General features: G+C 41.1%; 1 protein-coding gene across 2 annotated transcripts in view; it reads right to left on the reverse strand.

Annotated features, from left to right (window-relative positions):
- The window catches only part of zdhhc13 (zinc finger DHHC-type palmitoyltransferase 13), a 33,276-nt gene extending 19,876 nt beyond the window's left edge, over window positions 1–13,400 (reverse strand). Inside the window, exons 1-2 of one of the 2 annotated variants that reach the window (XM_024439759.2) lie at window positions 13,244–13,400; window positions 5,460–5,680 (exon numbers count right to left, since the gene is read on the reverse strand). In XM_024439759.2, coding sequence (XP_024295527.1) covers window positions 5,460–5,680; window positions 13,244–13,267 — 245 coding nt within the window. In that variant the 5' untranslated portion in view covers window positions 13,268–13,400. Of the gene's footprint in view, window positions 1–5,459; window positions 5,681–13,243 lie in introns of those variants that run through there. The other variant, XM_024439762.2, reaches the window with a different exon arrangement.
- Between the last annotated feature and the right edge of the window lie 8,409 nt (window positions 13,401–21,809).

Consider the following 21,809-nt stretch of genomic DNA (forward strand, 5'->3'; position numbering starts at 1 on the left):
TATCGGAATCGGTGCAGCCAGCTGGTTTCTCCACGCATCGCGCAGACAGAAACAAACATCTTTCTGGTAAGAAGAGGGGCGGGGGCGTATGCTTCATGGTTAACGTGACGTGGTGTGATCATAACAACATACAGGTACTCAAGTCCTTCTGTTCACCTGATTTAGAATTCCTCACAATCAAATGTCGACCGCATTATCTACCAAGGGAATTCTCTTCGATTATAATCACAGCCGTATATATTCCCCCCCAAGCAGACACATCGATGGCTCTGAACGAACTTTATTTGACTCTTTGCAAACTGGAATCCATTTATCCGGAGGCTGCATTCATTGTAGCTGGGGATTTTAACAAGGCTAATCTGAAAACAAGACTCCCTAAATTTTATCAGCATATCGATTGCGCAACCAGGGCTGGAAAAACTTTGGATCACTGCTATTCTAACTTCCGCGACGCATATAAGGCCCTGCCCCGCCCTCCTTTCGGAAAAGCTGACCACGACTCCATTTTGTTGATCCCTGCCTACAGACAGAAACTAAAACAAGAAGCTCCCACGCTGAGGTCTGTTCAACTCTGGTCTGACCAATCTGATTCCACACTCCAAGACTGCTTCCATCACGTGGACTGGGATATGTTTCGTATTGCAGACAACAACATTGACGAATACGCTGATTCGGTGAGCGAGTTCATTAGAACATGCGTTGAAGATGTTGTTCCCATAGCAACGATTAAAACATTCCCAAACCAGAAACCGTGGATTGATGGCAGCATTCGCGTGAAACTGAAAGTGCGAACCACTGCTTTTAATCAGGGCAAGGTGACCAGAAACATGACCGAATACAAACAGTGTAGCTATTCCCTCCGCAAGGCAATCAAACAAGCTAAGTGTCAGTATAGAGACAAAGTAGAATCTCAATTCAACGGCTCAGACACAAGAGGTATGTGGCAGGGTCTACAGTCAATCACGGATTACAAAAAGAAAACCAGCCCAGTCACGGACCAGGATGTCTTGCTCCCAGGCAGACTAAATAACTTTTTTGCCCGCTTTGAGGACAATACAGTGCCACTGACACGGCCCGCAACTAAAACATGCGGACTCTCCTTCACTGCAGCCGATGTGAGGAAAACATTTAAACGTGTCAACCCTCGCAAGGCTGCAGGCCCAGACGGCATCCCCAGCCGCGCCCTCAGAGCATGCGCAGACCAGCTGGCTGGTGTGTTTACGGACATATTCAATCAATCCCTATCCCAGTCTGTTGTTCCCACATGCTTCAAGAGGGCCACCATTGTTCCTGTTCCCAAGAAAGCTAAGGTAACTGAGCTAAACGACTACCGTACACATCACAGACAAACTGAATTGGTCCACCCACACAGACAGCATCGTGAAGAAGGCGCAGCAGCGCCTCTTCAACCTCAGGAGGCTGAAGAAATTCGGCTCGTCACCAAAAGCACTCACAAACTTCTACAGATGCACAATCGAGAGCATCACCGCCTGGTACGGCAACTGCTCCGCCCACAACCGTAAGGCTCTCCAGAGGGTAGTGAGGTCTGCACAACGCATCACCGGGGGCAAACTACCTGCCCTCCAGGTCACCTACACCACCCGATGTCACAGGAAGGCCATAAAGATCATCAAGGACAACAACCACCCGAGCCACTGCCTGTTCACCCCGCTATCATCCAGAAGGCGAGGTCAGTACAGGTGCATCAAAGCTGGGACCGAGAGACTGAAAAACAGCTTCTCTCAAGGCCATCAGACTGTTAAACAGCCACCACTAACATTGAGTTGCTGCTGCCAACACACTGACTCAACTCCAGCCACTTTAATAATGGGAATTGAGGGGAAATTATGTAAAATATATCACTAGCCACTTTAAACAATGCTACCTAATATAATGTTTACATACCCTACATTATTCATCTCATATGTATACGTATATACTGTCCTCTATATCATCTACTGCATCTTTAAGTAATACATGTATCACTAGCCACTTTGTTTACATACCCATCTCATATGTATATACTGCACTCAATACCATCTACTGTATCTTGCCTATGCCGCTCTGTACCATCACTCATTCATATATCTTTATGTACATATTCTTTATCCCTTTACACTTGTGTCTATAAGGTAGTAGTTTTGGAATTGTTAGCTAGATTACTTGTTGGTTATTACTGCATTGTCAGAACTAGAAGCACAAGCATTTCACTACACTCGCATTAACATCTACTAACCATGTGTATGCGACAAATAAAAATTTGATTTGATCTGATCAAGACAAAAGGAGCTGATCGTGAACTACAGGAAAAGGAGGGCTGAACAGGCCCCCATTAACATCAATGGGGCTGTAGTGGAGCAGGTCGAGAGCTTAAAGTTCCTTGGTGTCCACATCACCAAAAAATGATCACGGTCCAAACACACCAAGAGTAGTAAAGAGGGCACAGCAACGCCTATTCCCCCTCAGGAGACTGAAAAGATTTGGCATGGGTCCTCAGATCCTCAAAACGGTTCTACAGCTAGACCATCAAGAGCATGCTGACTGGTTGCATCGCCGCCTGGTATAGCAACTGCTCGGCATCCGACTGCAAGGCGCTACAGAGGGTAATGGGTACAGCCCATTACATCACTGGGGCCAAACTTACTGCCATCCAGGACCTCTATACTAGGCAGCATCAGAGGAAGAACCTAAATATTGTCAAAGACTCCAGCCACCCTAGACAGAATGTTCGCTCTGCTACCGCACGGCAAGCGGTACCGGAGCGCGAAGTTTAGGTCCAAAATGCTCCTTAAACAGCTTCTACCCTCAAGCCATAAAACAGCTGAACAGTTCATTAAATGGCTACCCAGACTATTTGCATTGACCCCCCACTACTCACAGCAGTTTATTATCTATGCAGTCACTTTACTCCCTACCTACACATACATATTACCTCAATTACTTTGACTCTGTAACGGTACCCCCTGTATATAGCCTCATTACTGTCATTTCTGGAATATTAAGCACACCTGAATATAAGCCGCACCCACTGAATTAAAAAATAAAATGTATTTTGTACATAAATAAGCCACACGTCTATAAAGCCGCAGGTGCCTACCGGTACATTGAAACAAATGAACTTTACACAGCCTTTAAACAAAACACGGCTTGTAACAAAAATAGCAGTAAACAGTAGCCTACCAAGAAAGTCATTGGTCACCATCTTCCTCCTCCTGTGCACTGAAACCACTGAAGTCATCTCCTTGGTGTCAGAGTTGAATAGCCTCAGAATTGCTTCATCCGATGTTGGATTGTTTTCATTGTCGCTCTCCGGAGGCAAATTCCCCGCTGAGCTCATGCTGCCCCTTCAACACGCAGCAGTCCAGCCTTTCGAAACCCATTGATAGTGGATTTTTTGACAATGCTCCACGCTGTCAGGACCCACTGGCAGACTTGACCATAAGTTGCTCTTCGCATGCAGTTTTAGTGAAAGATTTCTCCCCACTTGTCATCCAAGCCTCCCACTGAACACGGAGCGCCACCTTGATGGGAAGTTTGAGCATGCTCGATTTATGTCACATTATGTGACGGTGCTCAGTTCTTTGGCGGCATGAATCTTGTGAAAGCGGGAAAAATCCATAAATTAGCCGCGTCATTGTATAAGCCGCGAGGTTCAACGCCTGGGAAAAAAGTAGCGGTTTATAGTCCGGAAAATGTTAGTGTTGTTTTTTATTTTTTATTACTTTATTTAGTAAATATTTTTTTAACTTTTATTTTTCTTACAACTACATTTTTGTAAGCATTTCACAGTAAAGTCTACACCCGTTGTATTCGGCGCATGTGACAAAACATTATACATTTGTTAAGCTCATTTTTTTTTACTCCTGCGCTTATTTAGGCTTGCCATAACAAAGGGGTTGAATACTGAATCAAGACCTTTCAGCTTTTCATTTGTTATTAATTTGCACAAAATTATAAAAAGACAATTCCACTGACATTATGGGGTAGTGCGTGTAGGCCAGTGACAAAACATCTCAATGTAATTAATTTTAAATTCAGGCTGTAACCCCAAAAATGTTTTTAAAAAGTCAAGGGGTATGAATACTTTCTGAAGGCACTGTAGATGGGAGGGCATGTAGGCTGTCGCCAATTTATTAACGCGTAATTTGCCTAAATGAGTCATGGAAACACTTCAACCAGTCCATTTTTATTCAACATTGTAGGTTTTTGCAAAATAGTGTTTTTTTGTTGTTGTAGATGTGAAGAAATTACGGTCAACTGTTTTAATCAACACAGTCAATTTCCTGCTAGGGTGCATTTCCATTCATCACATCTATGCAAGCTTTCTAAATGTCAGAAAAAAAAATGTGCACTGCACAAGTTAAATGGAAACTGCTAATGATTGAAATGACACCCATCCTGTTTTCAAGAGCATGCGTCTCAACACACAAACCTCAGATGAGGTGTTTACGCATGTTCACACATTTTTATATAATTTATCTTAAGGTTAATGGCACAAATTGTTAATTTTCTGGGTCATTTATTTTAAAATAATGACAGCCCTGTTTGTAGACTTTTAAATTATAATCAGACTATATTTTCCAGTGATGAAGACATGGATGTCTCATGGTATGCAAAATGGGTCAACTTTGAGCACCTTGATCTCCGGAATGTTTTGGCATTCAGGGCTAAAAAGTCTGTTTCTGACCACTTCTTCCATGGGCAAACATGTATGGTAAGTTATGTTTTAAATAAAAAACAAAAAAGGTATGCTGTAAAAAAATGACTTAAAAATGGATTTCCCCCATAGTTAATCCCGCGCTTCCTCCAATGCATATAAGTGTTCTGTGGGTTATTACACAGATGTGAAGTAAACTGAGGAAAAATGAAGTTAGCTGAGGCAAGCGGGTGGTAATGTTAGTTTGCCAACTTAAATGCTAACGTAGTTAGCTAACTAAAGTCAGCTAGATAGCTAATATCAGGTAGCTAACGTTAATAACTTTTGTGTATAATTTGCGCTATTGAAACATACATAACTGTATGCATCATTTCGAATACAGGTTGCATTCCAAAATTCCCGGTAAGGAAACACGTTTGTTGCTTGGAGTGCGCGATGACACAACCACCAGATAAGGTAGTGATCACACAGGGAGAAGATCTGTTTGTGCGCGCCACCCCACCGCCCAAATTTTACGGATCCACACGATTCACGTGGATGAATATCACCGGAAGAGTGACGTGTTCACATCCCTGAAAGCTATTCAGTCCTCAGAATTGCCATTTAGCCTGAAGGCAAAATAGTAAGCATAACAATCTGATCCCTACTGCTTTACGGATCTCCAGAGGGGGATTTCAAATGAAAATATATTACCCATAAAGTGCACAAATTCTGACCTGAGGTATGGAGCTGGGAGCACAACAATTGTAATGTGTGGCCATTAATAGGGCTTCGTATGAGACACAACAGAGGTGAATCTTACTGTGTTGCCTTGACAATGTCCCAGCTGCTGCTGTCATCCATATGCGAACGTTTCTTGGGCTGCTGAGTGGGGTCTATCATCTGGCCAGCTCTTGGGCCAAACTGGCCATGGAAAGCAGGCATGAATCCGTGTGCCATCCTACTGCCGTGATCCCCGAATCCATGCACCGCCGGCACATGCGAGTGACCCCCGTGGCCATGGCAACTGTCATGGTTGTGACCCTGTAAAAAACACCAAAAGAGAGAATGGGCACATTATCAACTATGGATGGGAATTCTCAATTCTGGTGAGTTGCAAATAGATGGTATGCAGTGATTGACATTAAGGGTTGGCCTACTGCCTGGGGAAATTGAACTGAGCAGTCACGTAAAATTGAGCCTGCTCGGAGGTTGACCCATTGGGCAGGTGATAAAACGACAAAATCGTGAAAACATCCAAACTGCCTAGAATTCCAGTAGCCTGATCTTTCGGGTTCCTCCCTATTGTTTACGTGAAAGACAGACAATTTATGGCATTAAGGCAATACCATGGTAACCAAATTACAGTGAGACTCAAAAAAATGTATGCCAAACAAACATTGAAATCTCAGAATACACTCCGAATTAAGATTCAACGATGTTTGCAGAATGAAATCGGACGTCAGCTGTGACATGACACATTAACTTTGAAACTAAATCTATTTTGGTTATTTAACTACAGTAAGTGAAGTGGATTTACACTTCGTAACGGAATTGCGGTAACGCAATTTAATCATGGGTCCCTGATCTGTACTCCACAGAAATGCTTAATTATGTCACTCTTCATGGTAATGTATCCTAAATAGGTACACAAAAAAAAGGTAGAAATATGCAATATCCTCCTTTGCATAAGTGGGTATTATTCTGCACACTAGCAATTAAAAAATGTTTTTATTTATTTAACTAGGCAAGTCAGTTAAGAACAAATTCTTATTTACAATGATGGCAATTATTTTAATGAGCTTTGCCCCCAAACAAGACAAAATAGGTTGGTCTGGACAAATCTGAACTAATCATAGACATCTATTTTTCACAAGTTTGGACATCAAAGTATAGCACAGTTTAGCTCAATATAGTAGAGTTCAGTACATGAATGTACTCCACTACTGTGCTGTCCAAACTTGTGAACCCAACTGTGGTTTGACTACTATAATCTCATTGTGGCAAATTAAATTGCAGTAATTCTGTTACCGATTTGGTAGCAGAATTTAGTTTGAAAAACACTAATTGATAGGTCTACTTTGTTACTTCTGCGAAATGTCGTTATCCTCTCTCATGAGGGAGAGAAATAAGGAACTATCTTAAAAGATACAATAAGTGGGTTTTTGGTTAATAGAATCTCAAGGCACAAGGCAATGTTTCTTAAACTTACAGAAGGCAAATCATTTGATCAAAACGAAATATAAGTGTTGATATTAGTTGCCAGGGGTCTTTTCTTCAACATTATTATGGTGTATTTCTAAAACCTTCAGACTTTCTGGTAGATGTTTTCTAAAAAGACCCCTTTTCTAGCTGTTTGACCAGCTCATTCCACACTTTGAGGATGGAAAATGGTAGAAACCTGTATATATGCCTTAATTTCACAAACATACAGACTTAGCTTTCATTTGACATGCTACTATGAACTTCACATGTTGGTCTCATGGGTCCTTTTACATGGAAATTACAATTTATGGCAATCGGGCAAGTTGAGCTCGCTTGATATATATATTTTTTTACTGAGAACCAAAATAAAATTATTCCGGTAGTGATTTTTCTGATTCCTCCCCTGTGTGAGTGCACTGGTGAAAGGCAGGCATTATGACACTGAGTGGAAATAGCTCATTTAGATTTCCGGGGCAAGTGATAATCTTCAGGCAACCAAAACATTACAAAAAAAAATAAAAAAATACTCCTGACATGCCCGGTGGCATAAAGCCTTTACAGTCTGAATGTCAATCCCTGGTATGCACAATGTACCATCCTCCAAGTCACCAAACCAAGGGTTACAGATCTCTTAGTAGCTACAATACCAAGCCAATATACTAACATGGGTTATTAACCAAACTGGGCTTTGAACCTATCATCACTGATGAATTGGTCATCATTCAAGACATGTTTCTAACGGGACCTCTTGGCATAATGGAATACTGTACAAACTACCCCAAAATTTGGTGCAATATCTATAAAATAAAGCACAAACACAAACAAATATCCTCAGTTACTGTACGGAGTTAGACCACAAACAGCAGTGTAGACTCGAGTCGGATGACTTGGACTCAAGTCACAAATTTGCTGACTTGAGAGTCGACGTGATATAAAGTAACTGGAGACTCGACTTGAACTTGGAGCCTCAAGACTCGACTTGAGACTGATGACTTGAAATTATCTGGCCAAGTTTTGTAACAGTCTCTCCATGGATTGGCTAGTGAAACTCATACAGCTCTCTGATAGGACCAGCAAACACGCTCAGGTCGGGTGAGCTAGCGCAGGGGTTCTCAAATTGGGGAGGTTTTGGGGAGTTGCGAGTGGGGAAAAAAATACTTATTTTAATAGGCTACATAAAGCCTACCATCTGTATTTTTATATACATACACACACGTATGTGGGCACCCCTTCAAATTTGTGGATTTGGCTATTTCAGCCACACCTGTGGCTGACAGGTGTATAAAATTGAGCACACAGCCATGCAATCGCCATAGACAAACATTGGCAGCAGAATGGTCTTACTGAAGAGCTCCGTGACTTTCGACGTGGCACCGTCATAGGATGCCACCTTTCCAACAAGTCAGTTTGTCAAATGTCTGCCCTGCTAGAGCTGCCCCGGGCCAACTGTAAATGCTGTTATTGTGAAGTGGAAACGTCTAGGAGCAACACCTGCTCAGCCGTGAAGTGGTAGGCCACAAGCTCACAGAACGGGACCACCGAGTGCTGAAGCGCGTAAAAATAATTGTCCTTGGTTGCAACACTACTACAGAGTTCCAAACTGCTTCTGGAAGCAACATCAGCACAATAACTGTTTGTCGGGAGCTTCATGAAACGGGTTCCATTGCCGAGCAGCCGAACAAAAGCTTAAGATCACCATGTGCAATGCCAAGCCTTGGCTGGAATGGTGTAAAGCTCGCCCCCATTGGACTCTGGAGCAGTGGAAACGTGTTCTTTGAAATGATGAATCACACTTGACCCCCTAAGGAAAAAAATGAAAGAGAATATACAATTCGAGGGGGATAGAAAGCAGTTGCTTCGCAAGCCTTAAAATACATGATCTAAGTGATTGATAGTTGGTATTCAGCAGTCATAAAAGCATTCCTTATTACCTTTGAAGAACTACTAAAATTGTGATTTTGTTAGACAGCAGCTCTATAGAGATGAGATGACTTGGAATTAAATAAATGTTTTAAAACAAGTATTTTATTAAAGTAATGTGAATAAGTGATAAGCAGTAATAGACAGTCACTACCATCATGAGACTTATTAATTGTATTATTCTGTGTCGTTAATACATTCAACTCACAATGCATTTCATGGCAAAAAATAAATCGAAATAACAAACAGAAACTGAACTGACCTCAGAAAGCACTAATACGCAGGTATACTCCGTAGACACACTTTTTTTGGTAGGCATTGCGTACACTCACTTCTTAATACCCACAATGCGTAACTAAGTAGGCTGTTAGTGGAAGTAAACACCATATCAATTAATAAGGCTGAGGGTATTATTATTTCTTCGTAAGAGCAGGAACGTGCACACGGTAAGACATGACTGATAATGTGAAGTAAAAACATCCAGGTTTCAAACAATTTAAGGAATAGGAAAAATATAGCAATGCTATTGATAGGCCTTAACGGTCTTCTGGTAGATGGAGAGGCTATCCCAAAACCCTTCAATGAAATGTTCATAAACTCAGCAAAAAAATAAACGTCCTCTGTCAATTGCGTTCATTTTCAGCAAACTTAACATGAGTAAATATTTGTATGAACATAACAAGATTCAATAACTGAGATAAACCGAACAAGTTCAGTGACTAACAGGAATGGAATGTGTCCCTGAACAAAGGGGGAGGGGGTCAAAATCAAAAGTAACAATGAGTATCCTCATCGACTGCACCAATTCTTGCTGTGAGATGTTACCCCACTCTTCCCGGACATTTCTGGGGGGGGAATGGCCCTAGCGCTCGCCCTCCGATCCAACAGGTCTCAGACCTGCTCAATAGGATTGAGATTCAGGCTCGTCACTGGATATGGCAGAACAATGACATTCCTGTCTTGCAGGAAATCACGCACAGAATGAGCAGTATGGCTGGTGGCATTGTCATGCTGGAGGGTCATGTCAGGATGAGCCTGCAGGAAGGGTACCACATGAGGGAGGACGATGTCTTCCCAGTAATGCACATCGTTGAGATAGCCTGCAATGACAACAAGTTCAGTCTGATGATGCTGTGACACACCACCCCAGACTATGATGGACCCTCCACATCGATCCCGCTCCAGAGTACAGGCCTTGGTGTAACGCCCATTCCTTCGACGATTAAACGCGAATTCGACCATCAGCCCTGGTGAGACAAAACCATGACTCGTCAGTGAAGAGCACTTTTTGCCAGTCCTGCCTCGTACCAACGCGGTGGGTTTGTGCCCATAGGTGACGTTGTTGCCGGTGGTGTCTGGTGAGGACCTGCCTTACAACAGGCCTACAAGCCCTCAGTCCAGCCTCTCTCAGCCTATTGTGGACAGTCTGAGCACTGATGGAGGGATTGTGCGTTCCTGGTGTAACTCGGGGAGTTGTTGTTGCCATCCTGTACCTGTCCCGCAGGTGTGATGTTCGGATGTACCGATCCTGTACAGATGTTGTTACTCGTGGTCTGCCACTGCGAGGACGATCAACTGTTCATCCTGTCTCCCTGTAGCGCTGTCTTAGGCGTCTCTCAAATTGGACATTGTAATTTATTGCCCTGGCCACATCTGCAGTCCTCATGCCTCCTTGCAGCATGCCTAAGGAACATTCACACAGATGAGCAGGGACCCTGGGAATCTTTCTTTTGGGGTTTTTCAGAGTCAGTAGAAAGGCCTCTTTAGTGTCACTAGTTTCCTTAACTGTGACCATAATTGCCTACCGTCTGATAACTGTTAGTGTTTTAACGACTGTTCCACAGGTGCATGTTCATTAATTGTTTATGGTTCATTGAACAAGCATGGGAAACAGTGTTTAAACCCTTTACAATGAAGATCTGTGAAGTTATTTGGATTTTTACAAATGATCTTTGAAAGTCAGGGTCCTGAAAATAGGACATTTCTTTTTTTTGCTGAGTTTAGCTACAAAAGGAGCCCATGCCTACCTTGCAGAATGATATCATGATTATTTGCATCAATCCAGTGGCCATTTGTTTTGCAAACTCTCTCTCATGTGTGCTACAGAAACAATTAACCAAACAATGCTAGGTGCCTGCACAGTTGAATTAAAGGGTAACTACACTCAAAAATAAATTTCTTAGATTTGTTTCCAGACCTCAAAAGTGTTCTCCTGATGTGGTTTAAACATTGTTGTGGATTTAGTACTTTCCATTTTGTTATTTTGCTATTAAAAGTGTGACTGAATTTTTGGGGGAATAATCTGAAACCTGTGAATTTCAGTCTCATTTATCTATTTGAATAATAAGAGTAAGTGTTGAGTATACCCACTTTTCCAGGCATCACTAAACCACTGGCTCTAACATTACACTGCCTTCAATATTATGGGATGAAGAAGTAACATAATCTGGCATATTAATTGCAGTATTTGTGAGGGAGAAAAGGCCTCCCCAGTTGGCAATGAGCATTCCACAGGCAGGTAGCCTTCCAAAGTGATAGAGTGTGGTGCAGACAGACCATGCTTTCCTTCCGATCCTGCAATCTTCACTGCATACAGGTAGATGGGCCGTATGATTCTGCTTGCTCTGGACTCCAGAGAAGTGACATGGTATCCCTCCCTACTTGATATCGAATACTAACAATGACTTGCTGTACAGTTATTGGATCGGGTGCCCAATTGTAGGGAGAAGATTACCATAAATAAATACTCAGCTCCAAAAATGGTTTGGTAATCAAAAATATAAATGGTTTACTTTGCAAGCTCACCAGCAATGAGGCATCAAGCAGAGTATGTGAGTAGAGTTAAGTGGTTGGAAATCCCACTCAAAACTCCATTGTAACATCTGCTCCATTCGTTAAAAAAAAAAAATTAAATTAAATCACCATTTAACCAACACCCATCTATTTTTGTGACTACCTGGACCTACCATTTGGTTTTGAAGTAGTAAAACCAGGTCATATGATTTTAATAAAAAGTATTTTAATTAACATGAAAAGGTGACTAAGAAACACTCATCATTTTAAATAGGCTACATGTCGTATTAAACAGCATATAAACACTAAATAGGTCAGGAGCCAGACCGGTAGCCAGAGAAAGAAGGAATATGAATTATTGAGGCTATATTTGTTTTGCCTATTTAACTTATTTCAAGGCTATAGCCTACAAATAAATACATTGTGAAGCATTTGCGATGGCGACACACTAGGCTGGCAGGAACATTAAGCGCTCAGCATTTTGTTGTATGAAATCATGATTGTGTCTATAAATGGTGCATACAGACTGACTTTGTTTAGAATTACATAAAAATTAAACTTAAAATGATTAGGCTCAGCCAACAGTGACTTTGAATTCACTTTTAGAAACATGAGTTTGGACAGTCTGTAGATTCAGGCTCATGTGATGGTGCATGGAGAGCAGGCCAGCAGCGGAGAAAACCCTCTCACTGTTTGCAGAGCCACTGGGGATGGTGATGTGAACGCTCCAGCTTTAGGGAAACTTGCTCTGCGCTCCAGTCAAATTGGGCTCACATACTCTGGCATCAAGCAATAATTACTAGCATTGGCCTAATGGTCTTTTGGTATGTAATTTAAAAAATAAAAATAAACTTATGAAACGTGCATTTGAAATTTCTTGTAAAAAAAAAAAATAAAAAAAATCACAATTACATAATCAAGATATGTTGTAGACAACATAATGAACAGGGCTGTGTGGTAGTTTCAATAAATATATTGCTTTTTCCCCTTTGATTTTAGATATTTAAAAAAAAAACTTGACTCTACTCTCTCTAACAATACACGATTTGGCCTTGACTCGACCTGTTCTTCCTGGGACACGGAGCTAGTGACTCGAACAATAGTGACTTGATCCCACCAGTTATCAAACCTAGCTAAACTAGTTATACTGCAGCTTTGTTAGGAAGTTAGCTAACTAATACAGTTTCCCAGTTCTACGACACACATATCCAGATATTAAAATAAATAAAATTATTAACTAGGCAAGTCAATTAAGAACACATTTGTATTTACAATGACGGCCTTCACCGGCAAATACCCGGACGACGCTGGGTCAATTGTGCGCCGCCCTATGGGACTCCCAATCACCGCCGGTTGTGATACAGCTACCAAACAAACCTCGCTAGCTATACTAACGCCAGATGCGTAGACGATGACAGTTGTCTGAAACGTCGTTGGTAATCTGACATTACATGCCTACTGATCAGTGCCAGTTTAGTTATTTTAACGTTATTAGCAAGCTAACGTTAGCTCGCCTTGGCGTGCATGACTGCTGCCTCTTCTCAATGGCATTTCCACCAAACTTGCTGCCAGTTCAGGAAGCAGCTAACTATCAGTAGCTACACATGCTGGCTATTTTAGCAACGCTCTGAATAGAAAACAATGATTCCCTTCCTCTTCAATCAAGAATCACTGTAAAGTTCAACTTACGCCAGTATCTCCCTTCCAATCCATTGTACAGCCAGAACTGTGACGAGAGGACAACGAAAATGTTTTATTTTGCTGGCGAACTTCCTTCCCCTTCGACCACAATTTCCTGTATATATGGGCCACAGTATACGACCCGCCTACAATCCCTCAGTTTTATTTTATTCATCGGACTATAGACCCCTTTCTGTGTTTGCAAACATTGCCGCACAAGGGCGATGCGCGCAAATTGGTGGCAGAACAGGGGGAGTTCTTAGAGAAAGCCAGCAAAAGAAAAGGCTATATTTACATCCCAGACGCGACACATACATCTCGCCGACGTCCGCGGCGAGATGTACTATCTAGTGGTAGATAGTGTTCCATGTAACGTCCGCAGGAGTGCTGCTGTGATTGTGGTACTGTAAATCGAAATGCATTGCGCGCTGCACAGGCCCACGGCCGCTCAGCATCACAGAGTCGGCCGTAGATCGCGTAGACATCGAAATTGGGAATAGTGTCTCAATGAATACTTCCTCACCTGCGGGGGGACAAGTTTCCCACATTTTAGGCATAGCCTACCCATAGACAGTCAAAACATTTTCGGGTCATGGTTGTCAATCATTTTATCAGAAAATATGTATAAATATATGCATAAAAGCGCAGGTGTCCATTCGGCAAATCATAAACCAAGTGGCCACACATCTGCGCTGTGTAGAAGATGAGAAATCCAAAGAGATGACTTGGCAATCACTGAATCATCCATCCACATTGCATCTCATAACAATGCTTAAACACTTTGGTGAAGTCCAGGGGTTCTCAAACTGGATTCTCAAACGAGAGACCACAGTCGACATCCACCAGTTGCACATTTTACTCATATACTTTTGAAAATTATCATGCAGATCTTAAAATTAATAAAAGATGCTGTGATGCCAAAATGCTTAAAATAAATCGATAAACGAGTAGGCTACATTCAGACACGAAATATTATGTTGTTCTCTATAATCTATAAGGGGATTGGGGTATAGGTCTACATGAGGGGATTTGATAGATGAAGAAATGTAATCAAATACAAACTGACCCAATATAGCATGCATGCAGCCACCACTTCAAATTGTCCAGTCATATAATTCAAATAAAATACATTAATGAAATAATTGAGTGTTATCTACAGGTAAATAGAAGACTATGAGAAAAATAGCAGTACAGCCATGATCAAAACTAGTGCGAGAGACTAACGACGTGACAAGGATCATAGCAGATCATAGCAAGCACCTGGTTTGCCAGTATTTACTTGAAGAAGCTGAAGAAGCTAACGTTAACTGTCAAATTGGGTAATCACCTATCTTATTATTACATCTAAGTTAATTGTCACAATTGAACTAGCTAAACGTTTGTAAATGCTAATTTAACGTTGAATTATCATAGCAAACGTTATATAATCTACTAGCTAGCTACCATACCGTCAGTCGCCTATAGCTGCAAATTATTATACATATATATATTTATATATATTATATATAGCTACAAATTAATTTAACGTTAGTTTGCTAGCTAGCTACCGTTAGCTATCGCACAGATTAGATTAAAATGCAATTACGTTGTAATTGTAACGTTAATTTAAGGACGTTAACTAGCTACTGTGGCTATCTAAAACTTCGGACTGGAGAACACTCACTCATTGCTAGTTGTTAAATTTTACTCACCATGCAGGTCCGACCGTATGACAAGCTCATATTTTGTAGTCGTTCATTCCATTGAATAGGTCATTTACATCTGCTTGGAAACCCCAAACAGATGAGCAAGGGAAACATTACTGATGAGCCATATTATGTTTCTACCCTATTATCCATATTGTGGACTATTTTTGATCAGGGCCCATAGGTTGCTGGTCTAAAGTAGTTTACTATGTAGGGAATAGGGTACCATTTGGGATGTAACCTCTATTCATGTAGTCTTCTGATGTAAGTGGGAGTAGTGCACATGCAGAAGGGGTATTCAAAACTAGCCCTGCTTGCCACTCCATGGACTTTCACTGTGTCCTCTATATCATACCATATATCATGCTTTCCTTTAAACTAAAATCATTCAACCTCTGGCAGGATATATGCTTGCTTCCAATAAGTATTTTTTCTATATGTATTCATGTGTCTCTCTCTCTCTTCTCTCCATTCCTTCAAGAAGCGACCACCATCCCTCTGACTCCAACCGTTGGTCATCCAGACCTGTTCCTGAGGGTATGTGGTGATGCGCGTGTGCCCACACACACCTCACCTGGCCGTCCATAGATCTGGAAACCATTTAACCTAATCTTCTCTGCTGTTTTGATCCCATATCTACCATGTTGCAACAGCGTGAACCCCTACACATCCACAGATACTTCAGAATTTCCTAATGGTTGTCAATATCGTCTTCAGGCTGAGAGACGATGGACGGGCAAGAGACGATGGATGTGTCGTGTCCGAGAGGTCATCTATATATAGGTGTATGCCAAATGCAAGGCATGGGATATTCAAGGAAATACTCTTGATGGACGAATTCTGAGTAGACCAGGTGTGCATTCAGTACAACTGAATAGTGTAGAGAGTTTAATTCAACGGAAACTGTACTGAACAACCACAGGACGATTTGTGTATGGCGTGCTGAACATATTTTGCGATTTCGAATGACCACACCCATATTAATCAGGCCACACGTCGCCACACCCATCAAATGGGAGAAAAGCCGACCTCAAAAGCCTTTTTTTGGAAATGTGTCTCCGTTACCGCATGGCCAAGTCTGTTTCAGAAGTTTGGACAGCACAGAAGTACACAAAGTAGAATATAAATCAGTACAATATAGTTCTGTACAGTAGAACTTAGTACAGTGGCACACACTTAAGTAGAGCACAGTATCATTTACTGTATTCTACTGTACTGTAGTTCACTACTGTATTAAACCTACTGTACTGAACTCTACTTTACTGTACCAAATTTTATTGTACAGTACTGTACTGTGCCAAACTATACTGCACTGTGCTCTACTATGTGGCAAACTTGTGATTGTGACTTCTGATTATCTGTGATTGTTCCGGTCCAGACCAAACAAAATATGTTGTTTGGAGGCAGGGCTCAATAGAATAATAGCCAGTGTGGAGAATAACCGTAAAAGCCTTGGTTTCATGCATGTTAACATTAGAAGCCTCCTCCCAAAGTTTGTTTTATTCACTGCTTTAGCACATTCTGCCAACCCTGATGTCCTAGTCGTGTCTGAATCCTGGCATAGGAAGGCCACCAAAACCCCTGAAATTTCCATCCCTAACTACAACATTTTCTGACAAGATAGAACTACTGCAGAGATAGCCAGCAGAGTTCTGTCTTACTATTCAGGTCTGTGCCCAAACAATTTGAACTTCTACTTTTAAAAATCCACCTTCCCAGAAACAAGTCTCTCACCATTGCTGCTTTCTATAGACCACCTTCTGCCCCCAACTGTGCCCTGGACACCATATGTAAATTGATTGCCCCCCATCTATCTTCAGAGCTCGTGCTGTTAGGTGACCTAAACTGGGACATGCTTAATACCCCGGCCATCCTACAATCTAAGCTTGATGTCCTCAATCTCACACAAATTATCAATGAACCTACCAGGTACAACCCCAAAACCATAAACACAGGCACCCTCATAGATATCATCCTAACCAACCTGCCCTCCAAAAAAAACTGCTGTCTTCAACCAGGATCTCAGCCATCACTGCCTTATTGCTTGCGTCCGTAATGGGTATGTGGTCAAACGACCACCCGTCATCACTGTCAAACGCTCCCTAAAACACTTCAGCGAGCAGGCCTTTCTAATCGACCTGGCCCGGGTATCCTGGAAGGATATTGACCTCATTGTGTCAGTAGAAGATGCTTGGTTATTCTTTAAAAGTGCTTGCCTCACAATCTTAAATAAGCATGCCCCATTAAAAATCAATTGAACCAGGAACAGATATAGCCCGTGGTTCACTCCAGACCTGACTGCCCTTGACCAGCACAAAAACATCCTGTGGCGTACTGCATTAGCATTGAATAGCCCACGCAATATGCAACTTTTCAGGGAAGTTAGGAACCAATATACACAGGCAGTTAGGAAAGCAAAGGCTAGCTTTTTCAAACAGAAATTTGCATCCTGTAGCACAAACTCCAAAAAGTTCTGGGACACTGTAAAGTCCATGGAGAATAAGAGCACCTCCCCCCAGCTGCCTACTGCACTGAGACTAGGAACCATTGTCACCACCGATAAATCCACAATAATTGAGAATTTCAATAAGCATTTTTCTACATGCTTTCCACCTGGCCACCCCTACCCTGGTCAACAGCCCTGCACACCTCACTTCAACTTGCCCAAGCCTTCCCATTTCCAGATAGCTGATGTTCTGAAAGAGCTGCAAAATCTGGACCCCTACAAATCAGCCGGGCTAGACAATCTGGACCCTCTCTTTCTAAAATTATCAGCCGAAATGGTTGCAACCACTATTACTAGCCTGTTCAAGCTCTCTTTCGTATCGTCTGAGATCCCCAAAGATTGAAAAGCTGCCGCTGTCACCCCCCTCTTCAAAGGGGGAGACACTCTAGACCCAAACTGCTACAGACCTACAGTTGAAGTCAGAAGTTTACATACACCCTAGCCAAATACATTTAAACTCCATTTTCACAATTCCTGACATTTATCCTAGTAAAAATTCCCGGTCTTAGGTCAGCTAGGATCACCACTTTATTTTAAGAATGTGAAATGTCAGAATAATAGTAGAGAGAATGATTTAATTCAGCTTTTGTTTCTTTCATCACATTCCCAGTGTGTGAGAAGTTTACATACACTCAATTAGTATTTGGTAGCATTGCCTTTAAATTGTTTAACTTGGGTCAAACGTTTCGGGTAGCCTTCCACAAGCTTCCCACGATAAGTTGGGTGAATTTTGGCCCATTCCTCCTGTAACTGAGTCAGGTTTGTAGGCCTCCTTGCTCGCACACGCTTTTTCAGGTCTGCCCACAACATTTCTATGGGATTGAGGTCAGGACTTTGTGATGGGTACTCCAATCAATACCTTGACTTTGTTGTCCTTAAGCCATTTTGCCACAACTTTGGAAGTATGCACGTGGTCATTGTCCATTTGGAAGACCCATTTGCGACCAAGCTTTAATTTCCTGACTGATGTCTTGAGATGTTGCTTCAATATATCCACATAATTGTCCTCCCTCATGATGCCATCTATTTTGTGAAGTGCACCAGTCCCTCCTGCAGCAAAGCACCCCCACAACATGATGCTGCCACCCCCATGCTTCACGGTTGGGATGGTGTTCTTCGGTTTATAAGCCTCCCCCTTTTTCCTCCAAACATAACAGTGGTCATTATGGCCAAACAGTTCTATTTTTGTTTCATCAGACCAGAAGATATTTCTCCAAAAAGTACAATCTCTGTCCCCATGTGCAGTTGCAAACCATAGTCTGGCTTTTTTATGACGGTTTTGGAGCCGTGGCTTCTTCCTTGCTGAGCGGACTTTCAGGTTATATCGATAGAGGACTCGTTTTACTGTGGATATAGATACTTCTGTACTTGTTTCATCCAGCATCTTCACAAGGTCCTTTGCTGTTTTTCTGGGATTGATTTACACTTTTCGCACACAAAGTACGTTCACCTCTAGGAGACAGAACGCATCTCCTTCCTGAGCGGTATGACTGCTGCGTGGTCCCATGGTGTTTATACTTGCGTACTATTGTTTGTACAAATGAACGTGGTACCTTCAGGCATTTGGACATTGCTCCCAAGGATGAACCAGACTTATGGAGGTCTACAATTGTTTTCTGAGGTCTTGGCTGATTTCTTTTGATTTTCCCATGATGTCAAGCAAAGAGGCACTGAGTTTGAAGGTAGGCCTTGAAATACATCCACAGGTACACCTCCAATTCACTCAAATTATGTCAATTAGCGTATCAGAAGCTTCTAAATCCATGACATAATTTTCTGGAATTTTCCAATCTGTTGAAAGACACAGTCAACTTAGTGTATGTAAACCTCTGACCCACTGGAATTGTGATAAAGTGAATTATAAGTGAATAATCTGTCTGTAAACAATTATTGAAAAAATGACTTGTCATGCACAAAGTAGATGTCCTAACCGACTTGCCAAAACTATAGTTTGTAAACAAGAAATTTGTGGAGGGGTTGAAAAACGAGTTTTAATGACTCCAACCTAAGTGTACGTAAACTTCCGACTTCAACTGTATTTGGAGATAGGTTCCAAGACCAGCTCCTCCCCAGAGTCACTGCTGCTACAAGACTACTTTGGAGCAGTCAGGTATTTATCCTCGCTCAGTTTCAAGTTTATTCACACACAGGGCTACTCCGTTACACATGGAACAACTTCACATGGATCCACAACCACAAGCAGCACTCTCCAGGGTCCATGCAGGCTGTCATCCATGGCCATTGGCAATCTGGTCCCTGACATGAAAGCAAAGCTGCATTGTGCCACATTCAAGTTAAGGTGGATACTTAAATTCCTGACTTTTCCTGCATGTCTTCTTTAGAGAGTAGACAAAGGACAGCCCTAGCAACATTTTACTTTATGTTTATTTGATTTAGTATTGTTTTAATATATGTATTATGATAAACACTGTATTTACATTAAGTGTATATATTCCAGAATGGATATTTATTACTTTATGTATATATCTCTGTTAACATTATGAAATGTTTAGAAAGATGTTAAGTAACATTTTTAAATGTTTCTTTAGTAACACAATTGCAACATTGTTTGTAGACACATCACAACTCTCAAATGAACATTTCAAAATGTTATTTGAATATTCACAAAGTAGTCCGACATGCTGTACATTTGAGGAACTTTTGGGAACATTACAATTACTGCAATGTCACCAAAGTGTCCTGACATTCAGAACCTCCAAAGTACTTTCTGAAAACGTAACTAATATCCATATGTAGTCAGATATACCACCACTTGCCCTACTGACAATGTTCCATTATGTCTATGTATAATTCTCATTGCAACTTTAGATGTAACTATGCATGGCTCTATACCAAACGCTCTGAATTGTTATATCCCAACATTCACCTGACATTTAGAACAATGAAAGGACTAACAGGGAATGTTATGAAGATTCCCAAAATGTCACCAAAATCATCATATTGTTTAAGTAATTTTTTAACTTGCCTAGACTTTTAAAAAAAATATATAATGTCCCCTTATGCTCAGAAAGAAAATGTGACATATAGATCAGTAAGGGACGTACTGCACAATAAATATATATTCCTAAGTCTTTTGAGTAACACAACTGCAATGTTGTTTGGAGAAACACCAGGGCTCTCAAAGGAACATTCCTAAATGTCCTTTTGATATCCCAAAAGTGATCTGACATTCACTGGACTCATTGGGGAATGTTATGTAGAATATTGGCAAAGTGACCTGACAATTAAGCACATTTCAGGAACCTTCTGTGAACGTTACAAATGCTACTAAAATGTCACCAAAGTGTCCTGAAGTCTTACTGAAAACGTAACTGATACTCATATGTAGTCAGAAATACAATGTTACAAGTACACCACCACTCAACTAACTGACAATGGACCTGAGACTGGGACGGAGATTTGTCTTCCAACAAGACAATGATCCAAAACATAAAGCAAAATCTACAATGGAATGGTTCAAAAATAAACATATCCAGGTGTTAGAATGGCCAAGTCAAAGTCCAGACCTGAATCCAATCGAGAATCTGTGGAAAGAACTGAAAACTGCTGTTCACAAATGCTCTCCATCCAACCTCTGAGCTCGAGCTGTTTTGCAAGGAGGAATGGGAAAAATGTCAGTCTCTCGATGTGCAAAACTGATAGAGACATACCCAAATCAAAACGACTTACAGCTGTAATTGCAGCAAAAGGTGGCGCTACAAAGTATTAATTCTTAAGGGGGCTGAATAATTTTGCACGCCCAATTTTTTATTTTTGAACAGTTTTTGATTTGTTAAAAAAGTTTGAAATATCCAATAAATGTCGTTCCACTTCATGATTGTGTCCCACTTGTTGTTGATTCTTCACAAAAAAATACAGTTTTATATCTTTATGTTTGAAGCCTGAAATGTGGCAAAAGGTCGCAAAGTTCAAGGGGGCTGAATACTTTCGCAAGGCACTGTATTTATAACCTCTATAATACTTATTAGAAACGTTATGAATGTGCCTATAATGTCCCAAACGGGCTATGACATTCAGTACCTCTACAAGACTTAATGTGGAACGTTACAAATGTCTGTTGCGTTCCTTGTTAGCTGGGTAATTATTTGTTATTTTTGTTTTTTATTTCATTTATTTGATTTTTACTTTAGTTTATTTTAGTAAATACTTTCTTAACACTTTTATTCTTAACTGCGTTGTTGGTTAATAATGATCCATCCCTTTTTTTTTCGCCTGAAATGACATACTCAAATCTGTCCCTGAAGCAAGGATATGCATATTCTTGGTACCATTTGAAAGGAAACACTTTGAAATTTGTGGAAATGTGAAAGGAATGTAGGCGAATATAATACAATACATTTGGTAAAAGATAATACAAAGGGAA

Source organism: Oncorhynchus tshawytscha, linkage group LG12 (genome assembly GCF_018296145.1).
Source record: "Oncorhynchus tshawytscha isolate Ot180627B linkage group LG12, Otsh_v2.0, whole genome shotgun sequence".
Classification (NCBI taxonomy): Eukaryota; Metazoa; Chordata; class Actinopteri; order Salmoniformes; family Salmonidae; genus Oncorhynchus; species Oncorhynchus tshawytscha.